This window comes from Mycteria americana, chromosome 7 (genome assembly GCF_035582795.1).
Source record: "Mycteria americana isolate JAX WOST 10 ecotype Jacksonville Zoo and Gardens chromosome 7, USCA_MyAme_1.0, whole genome shotgun sequence".
Taxonomy (NCBI): domain Eukaryota; kingdom Metazoa; phylum Chordata; class Aves; order Ciconiiformes; family Ciconiidae; genus Mycteria; species Mycteria americana.
The window spans coordinates 70,514,546-70,532,308 of NC_134371.1; the positions used below are offsets into that span (position 1 = coordinate 70,514,546).

General features: G+C 42.7%; 2 protein-coding genes across 6 annotated transcripts in view; one reads left to right on the plus strand and one right to left on the minus strand.

The window, feature by feature from the left end:
- The window catches only part of ACADM (acyl-CoA dehydrogenase medium chain), a 769,283-nt gene that overhangs the window by 627,945 nt on the left and 123,575 nt on the right, over positions 1 to 17,763 (plus strand). The gene's annotated exons all lie outside the window — the stretch shown is intronic.
- The window catches only part of SLC44A5 (solute carrier family 44 member 5), a 103,099-nt gene continuing 94,447 nt past the window's right edge, over positions 9,112 to 17,763 (minus strand). For 2 of the 3 annotated variants that reach the window (XM_075508999.1, XM_075509001.1), the window contains 4 exons: positions 15,958 to 16,028; positions 14,454 to 14,542; positions 13,721 to 13,805; positions 9,112 to 11,698 (listed from right to left, as the gene is read on the minus strand). In XM_075508999.1, coding sequence (XP_075365114.1) covers positions 11,589 to 11,698; positions 13,721 to 13,805; positions 14,454 to 14,542; positions 15,958 to 16,028 — 355 coding nt within the window. In that variant the 3' untranslated portion in view covers positions 9,112 to 11,588. The remainder of the gene's footprint in view (positions 11,699 to 13,720; positions 13,806 to 14,453; positions 14,543 to 15,957; positions 16,029 to 17,763) is intronic. The other variant, XM_075509000.1, reaches the window with a different exon arrangement.

Here is a 17,763-nt window from a genome sequence, read left to right on the forward strand (position 1 = left end):
CTGCTGCAGGCACTCGGTGTGTGCTTTCATCAACCACTTAAATTTGAAAAAGCAGCTATGTTTGGGATTATGTCACTTAAAACAATATAATCTCAGACTCTGGAGGTCTACATTTGTTGTAAGACTACCACTTGAAAATGGTTTACAGATTTTTCCAGTAAGGCTGGCAGTAATAACTGCAATACAAGTGTAACACAGCTATTTTTCTCTCCTGTGGGGAAAAGCATTATTGTAGACTGGTATGCTGTATAAACTGAAGTTAAAGGAAAAGACTTATTGAGTCATTCTGAGTTCTTCCATGTATGCTAAAACGACTCCCTATCAAATGGTTTCTGCATTCGATTTTAAAGAAATTACACATCGTGAGTAGTCTCCAAGAGAAAAATAATTCTTATCTGCATTCATCCTCTATCCTGGCATCCATCATTATCCCCAGCTGGCTCATCATCAACACTTAGTCTTTCTCATTCTCTTTAAGGATGGTGTTTCTATATTCTATACTTGATCCCGATTTAGACAAACTCTCAGAATCAAATGACTTTAAATCTGATCTTCTATGAAATAGATGCCAGGGAAGAAGGAAAAAAAAAAAATCAAAACCTCTTAGCAGAGGAGCTTTTCCAATCTGTGGAATCTTCCTGGGGTATACCAGACTTACCTGTTACAACTGCATCCTCTCCTATGGCGCGCTCTCCTTCACGTTTCCCTTCGCCAGCAACCCTCGAGAAGAGCAAAATAAGTATTTGCAAGGAAGCAGCTGAAATAAATATATTTCTTCATCCCTGAAAATCAGCAATTTCAGCCAACATTTCTGTTAACAAAATATGATGTGGTTGATATTATATATATTTATATATAAATATATATATATATAAAATATATATACATATTATATGTATAATATAGAACAATATAATAGTATAGAACAATATAGAACATATAGGACATATAGAACAATATAATAGTATAGAACAATATAGAACATATAGAACAATATAATAGTAGCAATGGTCTGCAAGAGTTGCATATTTACAATTTGTTTGGGCCCCCCCCCTTTCTATTTTCTTGGTACTGAGGGCAGCAACTTCTGCGTTGCTTGCATTTATCCCAAGTTATACAGAACTCTGTTAAATGCAGTTCTGATATTTGACAGACTCCCCAAGATATTTGTGTCTTATGGAGTTGGATCAACAATAAAAAGACAAAACTGAAAAATCACTGCACACATGAAAAAGTATTTAAAACACTAAGTACAAGTAGCGCTTTTTCCTGTTTTGTTTATTTGAAAGCTATCCAAATCATTGATGATTTAGACCATCTTCTGTTTTGACACAGTATGGCTGTAGTTGGTGAAACCTTGAATAGAATACAAGTTAAGCCATAAACAAAATACTTTACGTGGCATGTGACAAAGTAAACTCCTTTGACTTCTGTTTTCTCATACAGGACTAGCAGAGTTTGATCCCTGCTTATTTGTAAGTGTAGAAAGTGGTACATTGCTTGCTCTCAGTTTCTGGAAGAGTACTTCGACCCAAACATGTATTTGCAATTTCTGTTTTCAATTAGTTTCAAAATCTGCACTTCAATAAGAAGAGATCCTTCTAAGGCAAGCAGAGCAACTGAACTCGTTCATCACTGTGTCCTCTGACCAACTTGCAGCAGAGGAGACCGCTTTGGTATTCTTAGGTAACTGAAATGTCAAAGGTAGGTAGGTGCACGGTGGCACACCAGTCCAGCTGCAGTGATGGAGTCTGTTGACACAAGCCAACACGGCTGTGCTGTAAGCAAGTGGGGGGGGGGGGTTGGTTTTCATTTGGTTTGTGCGTAAAGTGTGCTCGCTTCATATGTTACCTACAGCTGTGAAGCCCTTAAGAAAAAGAATAATGAAGTAAGCATTTACTCCTTTGGTTGAAACAGTTCACTGAAGTGCGATGTAAGACGTGAGCTTTACAGTATTTAATCATTACCAGGGTTAGCAGCACTGCGCTTTACAGGTGGAGTAACCAAAACCGAAGTCAGATGTTCGACTCTCCATCCGTCATTCGTCTCCCTTCCAGCGCTCATCTTTTCTCTTCTGCTCCCTCGGATTTCTTTTTTCCCCACACAAATAACCATACAGCAAATCAGCAGTAGTCCTGGGAAAAGCCCTCACAACTTCCTTTCCTGCCTGCAAGCTGCACATTCCTCTTCTCACAGCTCTCCCTGGAGTTCTTCCCCACCCCTCTCATAAAGAGCTTTTCCCCGTTGGGCATGCACGTGACTGCATCAGCTCTCTTTTGGACATTGCTGTCTTGTGGGTTTTTGGGGGGGTTTATGAGTGGGTTTTTTTCTTAAAGCCCTCCCACATCTCAACAGGAACCAATCCCCCCCAAGAACGGTGTCTTATAACGGCTGCCATCACAAACTGCACCAATATTCTTTCCCAAGTTGACCTCATGGGAGAAAGCCGCCTCCTGCTCCAAACCTCCTACGAACAAAGTTTATTACTGAAATATGTGAAACCTAGAACAAGTAACAGTACACCAGTATATAAAAAAGTTACACATTTTCTTATTTTAAAATTAAGCCATTGCATTTGAAAGACAGCTACTCCATTAAAAAAAGTCACACAAGGAAATGCTTGATTTTTTTTTTCATGTGAGTTAGCAGGTCATCCAAGAAAGCTAACCATAAAAATATTATTTAAATAGGATGTAAACTGTAATTCAGGATGTAAACTGAATGCAGGAACAACTAACAGCCACCTTTTTTACTATTTTCAGAAATAATCAGCAGAAATACTAGCATTCTATATTAATCCTATAACATGGATACACGCACTTACACAAAATACAATTTTAAGACAAAAAAAAATTGCTTATGTATGTTATGCATAGTTAAATTCATAGAAATGTTACCTTTCAATATAGATTTTGATCTTCAGTGTCTCTGCAGGAATTTGTACAGGCATCTTGGCAGTGGACTGAAACGCTAAGACATAATCCACAGGGTATGTTCAAACACGCTTCTCGCGGCATCGGTTCAGAAAGAGTTGCCACCGCTGGACACCAAGAGCCACCAATATTAAACTCACAAAGATGACATCTACTTTTTTAAGCTCCAGTGACCCAGAACTGCTACAGCTGAGTATCGTACTATCATTTGTTAAACTGTTTTGGGCCACTGTTAGTGTTCTCACAAAATAACCCACTTGTGAGCTTAATCATACCAATACGATGACATGCTGTTTAAGTACTTAGTATTTCTGTAAGAAACTGGAACTGCATAAACTAAAAAAAAAAAGGAGTAAAATAAAAACAAACTACAAAAAAACCCCCACTTTTGACATTATCATTTGGAGCAAATTAAGCACGCAACCTTCTCCTGAGACTATGTCGATTCTTTTCCAAACTTGGGCTCTTTCAGACTGCAAAATTAAAATAAATCGCCTGCAGAGCCCAGCCAAACCAACAGAAATGAGAACTTGGGACCTGATGAAATGAAAGTTGATTCAAGACAGGAAATTGAGTTGGTCAGATGTGTTGAAAATGATGGCAACCAGAAACTACATGATGAAGCTCTGTATAAAACAATCCCTTCCTTTCCCTCTCCAAGCCATCTGCAGATGTGTGGATCTGCAAAGCAGCATGCCAGTTCTGAGAAGAAAATGGACCACTGGCAACGCTCACCTGCAAAGCCAAACTGCAAGGATGTCACAGGTGGCACACATCAAACGCCGGCCAAGACAAAAGCAGAAACATCTTCATCCCCTATTTACGACCAGGGTCTGTTTCACGACAACAGGCCGGTCACGGTACCATTTCCTTCCTCAGCAGGAATTCCAGTCAGGCCACGCCGCTGCTGACTGCACCACTCCGCTGTCCCGGCGCAGCTGCAGCACCGTTACCACGGACGGGGCCGGAGCAGGCAGGCAGCAGCCGCCTCTGCCCTCGCCCCGGCAGGGCGGCAGGCCCTGATGCCAGGAGGGAGAGTTCCCCGGGTAAGGCGCGCAACAGCTAGGTGCTTCCCGCGCCAAACCGATCGGCTAAAAGCGAGCAGCCAAGTGGTGACGAGGCCGTGGTGACGCAGGTGCCACTGATCCGCACCCCAGGGCTGCAGGGGAGACTTGCACGGTGTGACGTTCCCCTTGGGTAACGGGCAACCTGAAAGAGCAAACCCTGCAACAGTGGGAGCCCTAGAAAAGGCTGGAGATCAGACTGCTGGTACACAAGAGAAAACTCAGGCTCAGTTTTGAATTCATCTGGATGTGGATTAAAGTTTCTATGGCATGCAGCCAGTGTTAGATTTAAATGTAGTATGAATGGCAAGAAAACCATGTGAGATATAAAACACATCGGCCTGAAAACACATTTAAAAGGAGGCAAGAAAGCAATTTTGTTGGTAAGCCTGAAATTTTCTGAAGGAGGACAATATAACTAATAGCTGCAGTCAGTTCCAACACACCATGTGTGTTAACAGGAGATACTGATGCAGTTTAAAAAAAAATAATCCAGATTTAATTAAAAGAACTATGTACATATGAGACACATAGTAAAGGCCCTCTGTGCTCAAAAATCCCCCTACAATAACTTTTACATTAAAAATGTATCTTCCAGCATCTGGGTACACTATGATAGATTCTGCAGGGCTATACACGATCACCTGAATTCAGACACTGATACTGTGCTTTAACATACACAGTGCCTTACTGATGTTGTTTATTGCCACGGTCAGAACCGAGTTTTACAGTGATGCGTTACAGAACAAAAAGAATGCAGTCTTTGCTTGTCAAATTTGTGTCTGATCAAATGTTAAAAAAAAAAAAACAAAACAGGGAGGAGGGTGCTTTCATGAAGATGTACTGTAAAACACCCCTGACTTCCAGCTCTTCCAAGCAGCTGTTCTCTACCAGGCTTGTACCGCTTTCTGCGCTGCGTGGCCTCGGTCAGCCTAGCTGCTAAACTGGGCTCAGGGAACACCAGTGTCCCTCTGAAGATCACTTTTACAGTTCACCTTTCACTGTTTAGTTTGGACTGAAATTGCCCACATCTAAACCTCCTGGGCTGAGCCATTCTCCTCTCCATATGCATCTGCCTTGCCACAACTTCACGCTTCCAGCAGCTGCCGTCCACCCCAAGGCACGGCCAGCTCACGGCTCCCACCCAGGCACCACTGCTCGCGGGCACCATGGCCGCTGACCGATGCCATGGCCGACTGGAGAACACAAACCCACCAAGCTCCCCACCAAAACTGACAGCATTTAACACTCTCTAAGAAACAGTATCCTATGGGGTAAGCCTCACGCACCCATCGTTTTCCCTGAGGTGATACATACCGCAACTCTGAATTTAAAGCTTCTGTGTACTGTGAGCTGGAATGCACCTCTTTGCTATTCAGTCACCGAATCCCAAACCTACGGCCACAGTTTCTCCACTGAAGCATTTCGACCCAACGTCTCCTCGCGCTGCAGCTGCCAGAGGTGCCAGCGGTGCCCGCCGGCCGTGCCGGCAGCAGAGCTTTCTGCGCTAAACCGAAAGCCTGGTCTCGAGGTTTCATTGCAGCGATCGCCAAACGCCAAAGCATCCTCAAGCAAGGCTTCCCACACACGGAGCGGCTTACAGCGCATGCCCTCGGTAGTAACCTCGAGCCCAGATTCTCCCTTTGTCCTCCCTCCAGGTAACTGCGCCGGGGCTGCCTCTGCCGAAACCCACCCTCAGCTTTTGCGCTGCTTTCAGCTGGTTGTGGTTTATCCCCCGCCGTCCAGAAGGACGTGCAGCAGGCAGAAGGCCGGGCCGCGGCCCCGGCGGGACCCCGGCCCGCGGCAGCCCCGCAGCTGCGCAGGCTGAGCCCCCGCGGCGGCCGTGAGGGGTTCGGTGGCCTCGCACAAAGGCAGGAGAAAAACACGACGTGTAGCGAGAAACCGCCTCAACCCAGAAAGCGGTTTCTGCTGAATTACCACGTACGAATTTGGCCGATTTGAGATACACCTTGTCTGCTCTAAGAAGCTCTCAAAACAGGCGCAGCCGAAACCCGTGTTTTAGCGTCACGTGGCTCAAAACATGTAAACAGAAGATGTAACCAACAGCCCTCACGCCTGACAAATAAAACCGAGAATTTCCTGCCGTTACGCAGTGGTAGCACGTGGCCTCCCCACGCCGCAGGATCCCGTCTCGGGCCCCACCCGGAGCCGCCAAGCGCAGACCGGAGCCGCCGCTGCGCAGCGCGCCCGGCCCGTCCCGCCTCTGCTCTGGCCTCCGCCCCGCCCCGCCCGCGGTACGCGCTCGCCCCGCCCCCTACGGCCCTGCCCTGCCCTGCCCTGCCCTGCCCCGCCCCGCCCCGCCCCGCCCCGCCCGCACGGCCCGTCCCGCCCTCTACAGACCTGCCTGCCCCCGCCCCGCCCCCTACGGATCCGCCCCGCCGCGCCCCCGCGGCCCGTCCCGCCCTTTACACACCTGCCCCGCCCCGCCCCGCCCGCCCGCCCCGCCCCCTACGGACCCGCCCCGCCCCGCCCCCGCGGCCCGTCCCGCCCTTTACACACCTGCCCCGCCCCCTACGGCCCCGCCCCGCCCCGCCGCCCCCGCCTCAACCCGCCCTCCCCGGCGCAGCCGGCAGCGCCCCTCCCCGCCGCGCTCCGCTCCGCGCTCCGCTCCTCTGCCGGCAGCGGCGGCGGGTCGGCCCCGGGCCGGGGCGGGTGCGGGCGGCTCCGTGCGGCGGCAGGCGGGGCGCGCTCAGCACGAAGAGGCGTACTCGTTTTGTATCCAAGTCTTTATTAGCGCCATCCCCAAGAGCTGTAAAACAGTGAAGTAACAACGCAATTAAATATTAAACACTTCAGTTATCAAAGATACCTAAACAACGCGTTCCTATTTCTGCATAGCAGAAGCAAACAGGTTTTAGAGCCCAAACTGTCATGCTCATGTTAATTTGGTTTTGGCAAGATAATAATATAACCGTAATAATCACATCATCATCATGAAGCAGTAACTTCCCGCTTCCTAAAGAGCCTTTTTGTGATTTCACAACCCATTATTTGGGACAAATACACGTGGACTTTCTGTAGCGTAGAGTAACAGACAATTTTAATCTTGGTAGCACGAGTGTTACTTAAACATGAAGAAACAGTTATCTTTCAAATTTGATTACAGCGCAGTACAAATTACGTATTACCTCAAAAATCATCGCCTGTATCAAAAGTTAAAAAATTTAGAATAATTTATAAAACACTTCCAGAATAGCAAATTATCAGTCTTGAAATGGAGAATGAACTTTATGCCTATGAGCACGCGAACAGACGAATGACAGTAACGTACTGTGTATGTGCTAGCTTTTCCCCTCCTGTTTTAAGTAGCGAGAGCCCAGCTCTCCCCGCAGTTACACAGGTACAACACGTACGACCATTGCCACTGAAAGCAGAACAGGCCCTACCCAGAAGTTCACTACACCATAAATTAAAGCTATAAAAAAATCTACCGTGCCTTGCATTGTTTTTATTTCATTATTTGCAACTCCACAACTGTCACGTGTTTCCTCCCAGACCACACAGTCTACTTTCATGATCTGACAACAGCAACAGGGAAATTGCACGTGCTGCATTACGCAGTTCAAACACATCTGACAGCTTTTCTACAATCCTTTTTACATCAGTTAATTTGAAGTAAAGAGAGTATTGTTTTTCCTATCTAGCCTTTTCTGTTTTGTAGTCTACATGGTGTGAATAAACTTCAAACTATAAGCCAGGTAAAATAATGGCCAGTAAGGCACTTGTCAGAGAGGACACGGCTGTCCAGGCTGAGCAATCGGCCGAAGGGAGACATTCCACGTTACCAAGAGCAGTCAGTCTATTCTTCATAACCACTTCTCTGACAGCCCGGGTTCAGAAGAATACTCACTGACTGTCCCAGAATCGGCTTGACATTGCGGCCGCCAAAATCTCTTTCCTGTTCTACAGCAGAACGTGCAACAGTAAAATATCTCACACTTTTCAGTACTAATGTTTAGAAGACTATTCAGCATCCTTGTAACACCCAAGAATCAGCTGCTGAATAATACTTGGAAAAAAAAAACCTCAGCACAAGAAACGATCCCGTCTTTCTTGTTTCTTTGTTTTGTTCCTGGGGTCACTTTTTTTCTTTTTTCTTTTCTTTTTTTTTTTTTACAAAATTTGAAGGCTTGACATGAAAACTTTGGTCTAAAACATGTAGATGAAAGCCATCCGTTAATATGTCATAGGGAGACACAATGAATCCAACCAGAACTAAACCAAACATGATTGCATGGATATGATCGCGTGTGTTTTCTATGTCCCTTGGCTTCTACATTCTGCTTGTTCCAGATCGTCAAGAGAGCTCTTCCTTTTTGTCTAAAAGGCCTTTCTGAGAGCCACCCTGCCTCTCCAAAGCTTCTCCCAGGAGAGGAGGTGCCCGGCCGAGGGCCAGGCAGGACCACCACCCGCCGAGCCCTTCGCCCGCGGCAGCACGGGGGGCTCCCGCCGGGTTTTCAGTTCTAACCACTCCCCCACTGCACTGCAAGCACAGAACCACCACCGGCCTGCTGTCACTGACCCCGGGCTCGGGAGCAAAGCATGGTGACATATTTACCACGTTATAGATAGCCACGTGTTCCACTCTCTAAAGTGAAGAATGGAATTTTAAATTCTATACTAAATCAAGCAACAAAGTAAATGTCCAAATCCATAAACGTCGCTACTAGTACCTCCTCTGGGGTGTAAGTCTGCAGGCTCTGGCCCACAGGATCAGTTAGGAACCACTACAATAAGGGAGTCTTAAAATATTTTAAGTGATTCTTTCCCAAGTAAATACTTGCATTTATTTCTACTTAATTCATTAATAGCAATTTATTTTTAAAAAGCCAATTTTAATATTAAATCATTATGATTTATTTATTCAATTTATTGATTACAAAATCTACATGGTATTGCTTTGTATTTTCACAGTTCTCGTAACTATATCGTTAAGAAAATGGCTTTTAAATTTTCTTCTCAGAAATGATGATCACTTACATTCTAAATAATTTCACAAAATAGTGAGTGGAGCAAATTTATACATATATATATTTTTACTGTATATAAATAATAATACAATTTAAAACTTTCACTTTTAGAAATTCCTTTAGTAAATGCATAGGTTTGTTACAAAAGTCTTCTAATCAAATAACTGTATACTATTTCTATTACGTTTTATTCCTAGTAAACTCTATGGTTACATTCATATGATAAAAAAAGCACGCTGTATTCAGAAATACGCTTTTTCAGTTGAGCTCCCAGTAAGACACTCAAGTTCAGTAGAAATATAGATTACTTAATGCAGTTTCTTTAGCTGCAAACTAATCACACAGTAGTGTTAAAAGAAAAAAAAAAAAGCTTTAGCACATGGACTGTAATCAGACCAGCAGCTTTTTTAATCACAGAATGGTGACACACGCCCCAAAAAGTTACTGACTTAATTCTCAGAAGAGATTAGAATAATGGGGGGTTGTATACTCAATGCCACGCACATAATGAGAAAGGAATGATGGCAATGATGAAAAACTTCATCAGTCGAGCGTCTGAGTTTTTCTGTAGGTAGGTTTCTCAGCCCTTTCTGAAAGTCGGGGTTTACTCCAGGGTATCTCAAGAGGAGTTACCAAAAACTGAAGGTGCCCACAATCAGTAGTTACGTTTGAAACTGTATGCCTTTATTCTACATTATTTGAGTCCTAACCTGAACCACTCATTTCTGCTTCAGGGGAAAGGGCTACAGTGCCCACTGGATCACAGAGAACGTGTACGAGTATCCTGTCACCTGCACCTCAGCTCACAGCATTTCAAGATCCTACCACGCCCACGACTGCAAGCACGTTGGGTGGTAATCCCTTGTGCCTCAACATGACCCCAGACCTGTTGCATGAAGGCCAGCGCTTCTGCCTTTTTAGTGACTACAGTCATCACAAACCGGAGCCATAAGTTAGAGAGCAAAATCACTTTGGGATGTGGATCGTCAGCAAATTTTCCCCAGAAACTTGCATTCAAATAATCTGGAAAAGAATTTGCCTTTCTCTTTGTGACACCAACGGACTCCTGGGGCTAGAAAACTATTTCCAAGCGCTGAACTCCTGTAACAGATCTGGCAGAGGTATGGCACATGCCACTCCTGGAAAGCGGACAGTAATGGAAAACCTTATTCAGTACGGTGGAATCCATGAAAACTAGTGGCAGACCTCAGTATGGTTGGGTCCTGGGGCATCCATGAGACTGATAAATTAAAACCTTTTCAGCTCAGCTCATGGCAGTAACAGACTTGAGAAGTGCTCCAGTATAAGACTTTTTCCATGAGCAGAGCTGTTACTAACCTCAGTGACAGTTCGACTAACGGGAGGGTCATAAAACTGAACAGAATGTTAATGTGCTTTCTACCAACAGATTTTGTACTAATGACCGGGCAAGTTTAATAATCAAATAATCGAAAAGCAAACTAAATCTTTTGGAGCATCTTTCAGTTGCTAAATAATTCATCCTGTATCATGAGAAGACTCGAATTCAATGTCTTAATACCTTATTGTGTGAGCCACTGAGAGCACACCTGGCTCTCAGCACCCGCACAGTCATTGCAATGTCTCGTTAAGAAGCCCTTCGGAGCTAGGCAGAGGCAAGGGAATTCCTTGTGCACATATATGGCCAAGACTTTCTTCCAAGGAAAAGATGACTGCATTTGGTTTTCCTTTCAGTGAAGCTCAACTTCCTCGTAATGTAGAACACAATCAGAGACTCGTTAGAGATAGGGAGATATTAACACAAGCGCATCTCTCTTAGACATCAGCTAAAAATGATACATTCACCATCTTGTACCATATGAAACCTCATTTGTATGAACCTCAAATCACTTCAAGTGCAGTGGGACCTTCTCTCTGTTATATCATCTTTCAAGCACAGCTCACAGAAAACTTCACTTTAAGCAGTATCAACTATAGTCTTCTCTGACTACCTTCTTTGGGACCTGCAGGGTACCATCGCTTCTTAAAAGACGCAGTTGTGGATGTGATTAAAATATCACTACATTTTTCAGTGTAGGGAATCATTAATGCATGTATAATCACAGTTTAAATAGCTGTGAACCAGCTTGTACAGAAAAATACAATCATAGCACCATATTTACAAATGTAGTACCATCTCCTGGTTAACTAGAGAGTCTCGAACTATCTTTTTATGGCTAATTAGGTTATATGGTAGTGCTTTCAAAAAATTGCCTGAATTTCTTTTACAAATATACACTTATAAAAAGAAACGTTATCAAAACTGCTGTCATCTAAGGCAGCAACTTGTGTTACAAAAGTTATTAAAACATCATTATAGACTTAAAAAAGCTTCAAATTTACATTTTCCTTTTCATAGGCACTCTATAAACTAAAACGTGGCCTTGTTTTCACAGCTGTTAGTTTAAGCATTTAAACTAGTCAAATGTTACCAATGTTGCTCATTTTTTTAGATATAAGCAAAAGGAAAAAAGAATCACCCATTAACCAGAAGCATCATTTACAGTTTTTACTTTTGCCTACTTTATACATGTTTTGCTTAAAAGTGACACTGTTTTGACGTTGAGGTTTAGTGTATGTTATCACACTGCCTTCTTAGGGCTTAGTTCCTTCTTCCCTAGAATTCGGTGAAGGCTAGCTGACATGAAGTAGGGTTTTGCTGTAGATCCATCATTTCTTTCCAGGTCTTCACCTGAATTTACACAGCAAAAGCAGCCAAAAGAGAAAACAGCAGTACAACCAGAGAGAGAGAGAGAGAGAGAGAGAGAATTGAAGAAAGGAGAGAGCAAAAGACCCAACATGAAAAAAAATCTCAATCAAGGCAATTTCACTGCATTGTTAAGTTGATGAAGGACACTATAAAATTTCGATTTTTCTCAAACCAGAAGAGGTTTTACACAAAGCAGAGACACAAACATCTAGCCATTTTTAAATGACAGTAATATATCCTTTCTATTCTCTAGTTCTTTGGTTTGGCAGTATAGGTGGAAATTTTCAGAAACACTCATGCCTCCACCAAAGCCTGGCATTTTGGCTACTCCTTGCTAGAAAATTTGTCCTAAAGAGAGCTGTGGATTTAAGCACTTTTTAAAACTGGACCCTTTTTCACGGCCTAAAATAAAGGTCTTTTGAAAACCTGATGCCACAAGTGCACAATATTTTATATGATCTCCTACTGTCCGTTACTGAATGGAAGCATGGGAAGCAAAACAGAATATGAATTTAAAATAATGAGGCAGACATATTACTTTTTTTCCCACAGAAGGTCATGACTAAATCACTGGTGTGGGTTCAGCCCAGTGTTTATGCCATGCAGTAGTCACAGACCAGTGGACAATTTCACACTGATGGGCAATCTGGAGGGAGTGTGCAGTGAAGCACAGTCATTGCAACTGCAACCCTGCAGAGGCAGACGGCTGTATCTGCAAAGCCAGAAAGAGAGCACTAGTTGTAAGGGATGGCCAAGAGGTTAGAGGAAGCAAATCTTCATCTATCTCCACGGCAGTATATACCATGTGTCTTTGGAATAAATTAAAAAGAAAATCTGTTAATTTTTTAGTGCACCAACAAACTTTCTAAATTCTATTAGTTTGATCGATTTCCATTTCATTATAAAGAATAGTAATCATTTATTTATTTATGGTTTAGCTTTTTTCTTGGAGTGTTATTAGTGCTATGTCTGCCTGTGATCCTGTTTGTTTAGAACCAAAGTCCATAACTCGAGATAAGCAGGACGTAGCTCTCTAGACATCAGTTTTCAGTTTTCTGACTGATTTTGTTCCTGTGATTTCCAGAATCGCTGCTAACCTTAGTTCCTAGGGAAGCAGGATTAAGAAGGTGAGTGTTTAAAGGAAAGAAAGAACTTATGCTATGGTAAGAGGAGAATCAGTATTGCTATGCTTATCTTGCCTCAGTGATCCACTGTGCATATGATAGATCAAGCCTACGACTATTTCAGTATTCCCTTAGTATTACCAAATAATTCACCAACTGCAAGAACAATCACTGCCATGTAACTTCTACTTGGACCTACCAGAATTATTTTCATTATAGAAAAACTGCGTCTTTATTTCTTTAATTCAGTAAATCTAGCAAATGGAATGTATTTTGTAATATGTACATCCTCTTCTTATAATCATGTCCTAATTTGAGACCAACAGATTTCTTTTGTGATCTTAGTATTCTCTGACTGGACCCATTGAACAGTAGTCCCTTCGAGAGTGCCCATGCTTGCTTGCCTTTGGTGGGGTCCAAGGGACAGATAGTTTTTTAAATGGTATTTCACACAAATTTGAAGGTAATTCAGCATAATACTTTGTTCGGAGCTATTAAGTTGAAAACAAAGGACCACCTATATACCAAAGAATAACTGTTATTAACAAGAGGTTTGAGTGAATCATGGCTGTACAGGGCTCTTTACAAAGCACCCAGAAGCAAAGTGGTAATGAAAGTCAAGAAACATCTGAAAAACAGAAGCCAGATATCCCCATGAGCCATACAGCTACCTTCCATCACTTAAACTAATTAAATTTGAATACTAAAACACTTCTGCACTGAAGAATGCATCAAGGAGCCAGCCTGAAAAGCAGAAGCAGTTCGTTTTTCACCCAATCTGCCAGCATGTCACCAGAATTCTGTAAGGAACGGATAAGGTGGTTTTCTACTCCTCTTCCCGTGACCTGCAGGTATTAGTGAAAGAAAACGTAGTACTTACAAAAGCAGAGGAAAAGCGTGTCGACACACATTGCATAGACGCTGAAGAATCCGTGTGCAACTAGGTAGGAGCCAATAATGACCGTCTACAAAGAACAAACCACAATAAAACCACAAATTTAGTTTGGCACCAATGTGGCAGTGTTAACATAAGTCAGAAGCGTAGTCTGCTAAGCAAATTTGGGAGGACTTAATGGCAGCTCTGTAATTCTACTGAAGGTTACTACTGCTGTGGAAAGGGATAACGGGATCAAGACACTGTATCCTAACATGCAGTAGCCACCAGTTTTCCAGCTGCCAAATTGGAGCCATTTCAACCCCCAAAGAGAATATATGCCAAGAATATTCTGAACTCCTTCAAGATTTTTCTAAAGAACCACTCCACCTGGAGATGTTCCGGAGTCTAGGGAGGCTACAAAAGGAGAAAGAGATGCATCACAAGTCCCTTCCATTGGAAGCCACACTGTCATTGGTGCCTCACCACCAGCCTTTGCTGTCTGGGAACTCTGAGCAAAGCAGATGTGAAACCTAATTTTTCTGAAGGTGCAGAGTCACTGCAGTACCACTTCTGCCTGAAGGATCCAGAGGACCTGAGTGCAGCAGATCAGTCCTCGCTTCAGTGGATAGTATGCCACTGAGAGGATGACAACAGGACCCGTTACCAGACCATGCCGTGAGGAGTCTGAGCACCTCAAACTGCCCTCAGTGTTCAGGAGGTTAGATGGTTGCCTTACCAACAACGGTACCCAGTAGTAATTTAACGTTGGTGCTTCCTGCGCAAAGACTGGTATTCTCTGTGTGAAGAAAAAGAACGCAAGAACACCTGCGAGAAGCACAGAAGATTAGTGATTCTTATGCTAACTCTGGTTTCCTAACACCTAAAGAATGGATGAGACAAAACAAACAGACAACAGATCCAGGGTTGGTTTAAATAAGAGTTTGTAAACAGTAAATTCCTCAGTACTAATTATCTGCTGGATCTGTATTCTGACAGAAGAGATATGTAAATGAATCCATTACCATAAAGATATTCATGGGCCCAGAAAGACTGTAATGAATTGTTTTGTTTCATCATTCTACTGGATTTAATAGCAAAATTAGTAAGTAATGATAAACAAGACTGACACGGGATAACAAAGAACAGTGGGTAGATCTTTTCTAAAATAAAAAAGAGTGAGCAAAATTCTGCTGCTTTAAATTTTATTGCTTGAAGAAATACTTAAGTATTTCAGATTAAAAGGAGAAATGGCAGTGCTAGTGATAAGCACGACAGTAAGTTTAGAACAGACCAATGCATCTACAACAGAAACTGCCCAAAGAATTTATTCTCGAAGAGGACAAAAACATGCATTAATTTCAGTATTTCATGGCTTATATTTCAGAGAATATGTTTCAAATCAAATTTGCTACCCCAGTTTGAAAGTCATTCTACAATAATGACATAATATTTTAGATCTGTTCTTGGTACTAATTTTCAACTTTCGATTAAAATATAATTTATTAGCAATCTTTTAAAGTCTACAGAATACAAAATATGGTTATTTGTAAAATAATGTTTTGAAACTGCTGTGACAATTTAGAAAAACCATAAGGGAATACTGCCAACTTGAATTTCTGAAAGTGCTTAATTTAAAAAAAAAAATCACTTTTCTGTCACAGACAAACATGAATAATATATTTTGATATTTACTGATAACTAATAAAACCCTATAAGGATGTTAGAAATACTCTGTTTCTTTTACTATAGTTTGTAGCCATAATGGGCTTGAATACAGCAGAGCTTCAGGCCCATCTCCTGCAGACCTGCACCACCTCCCCTTGTATGCATGCTGTCTGCTACTAGCTGAACCTCATCTGCAATTTGTTCAGTTCTTCTGAAAGGAGAACCGATTGTGGCTGACTTACTGGATGTGAATTTGGTTTGATCCAGCTGTGATGCTTTGGCTGCAGAAGTCCTTGTGCCAGCAACACATGCAAGCATGGAAAAGATGCTTTCAGTAAAACACTGGAGGGGGTGGGGGGAAGGGGGGAAAATTTTTTTAGTTCCTAAAACTCAAAATTTTTTAGTTTATATTTTGGTTCCATCTTGCAAATCCTAGAAACACAGGAACAGCTTCCCAAATAGTCAGACCAATGAGAACCTCCAGCTGTTAACTAAGCATATACAAATATGGCAGGCATACTTGTAGGTACCAGAAAACAGAACATACCATTTGGAAAAAAAATCGATTAGCTTACCTACACCACCAGCAACAAGAATTTTCCCCAGGAATAAAAGAAAGTCTGTAACTTTGTCCAGAACTGCGACTCTGTTCAGCAAAGGACAAATGATACATAATCATCACAAACCAGACATTTGTATACTTTCTCCTTAAATCTATGGATAATTGACAAAACATGACCAAGAAGCTGTCTTCTGCTGATTCCACAGGCTGACAACACAGTGCAGAAACACAACACTGAGATGGGCTTTGTTACAGCCTAACCCCATGAGGCAAAGAAGCACTGAGCCTCTTGTTGAGTTAGGCCTTAATGCAGCAATACTGCTACAGCACTTGAAGACTGTTTATTGCTCTTGCTGGTTAAAAAAAAACGAACCAAAACATCAAAATATTTTTATTTCAGCCTTTCTACTAGGGTCACAGCTAAGCCAGCCCAGAAGAGGCAAAGTACACACCAAAACAAAAAGCAATGTTTGTGTAGATTGCTGGTAGGTCTTCTTTTCACTTGGTCCTATCTGGCCACATTTCATGACCCATAACATGCCAAATCTACTATTTTAAGATATCATGGTACAACACTGAAGGCAGGAGGCCTCAAAGCAGAGAGACAATCACAGATGAACGAATGAAGGTAGACAGAAAAATTGACGGTAAATCTGCAGCCCTCATTGAAAGCAACAGCAGGGAGTTTCTGCTCGAAATCCTGTCAGCCTGTCTTATCAGAAACTGCAAGTAAATAATGGGATGGAAAATGAGCTTTGTATCATCAGCCTGTTGACAGCACTGAAGGTTATGGATATGGTAATATCCAGCACTGACTACCATGAAAGATAAACGTTAAGAAATATTAAAGAGAACAAATCATTATTAACCTGTCAGAATTCAGAATTAGCAAAATACACAAGATAAAAAAATCTCCGTTTCAAACAATAAAATTATATGCCTGGCTTTTAGTTATTGCTCTTCCTGATAAAGAGCAAAAGCACAAAGGACAGTGAGGTGATGTTCTGAAAGGAAATGAAGGCAGCTTCTCCTTCCTATTGCACAGGCACTACACGGTGTGGACACCACTGTGCCGATATTAACGCAGGGTAACAGTGAATGCACCCCATTCTCCCATCATCAATCCTTTTCTCTTCTTTCTTAAGCATCGTTTCCATTTTCCTGCCTTTCAGCCTCCCCCTCCACTCCTCTCTTCCTCCTAGTCCTTCACTTCACAATTTAAACCACCTAACCAGTTTTACTGTGTCTCTTGCTCTGTAATTAGGTTGTCTACATGGCCTGCTCCTAAGTTATTCTCCCATTATTTTTTGATCTCGCAGTATTACAGGAAGAGCCAGGAGCAACGAAGAAAACTCCTGATGAGAGCAGGGAGTTTGGCAGAAGTCTTGGTAGTGGGGAAAAGGGCCAGGGGAGTTCCCAGCACCAGGGGAGATCTGGTGATGTTAAAGATACTAGTTGTGAAAGCAAAGTACTCTCTCTTCTTTACTGCCACTCTCTAACACCCCATAAGCTTTCTGGATTAATCTGAAGACTTAGGTCTTTCTGCTTTCCTTTTCACAGACAGTGAGTGGACCAAAGCTCAAGAAACGCACATATGGCAGATGACGAGCACCCCATTCCTGTAGATCTGTAGATCTCCTCTCAGGGGCTCCATTGGTTCCTCGGAGGAACTACTACAATCTACTGGGTGCTTATGAATTTAAAAGAGCAATCACAACAAAACTGTTAGATTATATCAGCTTTGCATAGGTTACTGTGCTGGACAGCCTGCTGCTACACAGCGAGTGTTAGAAGTGAGGGCCATGTCTGAGGACAGAAG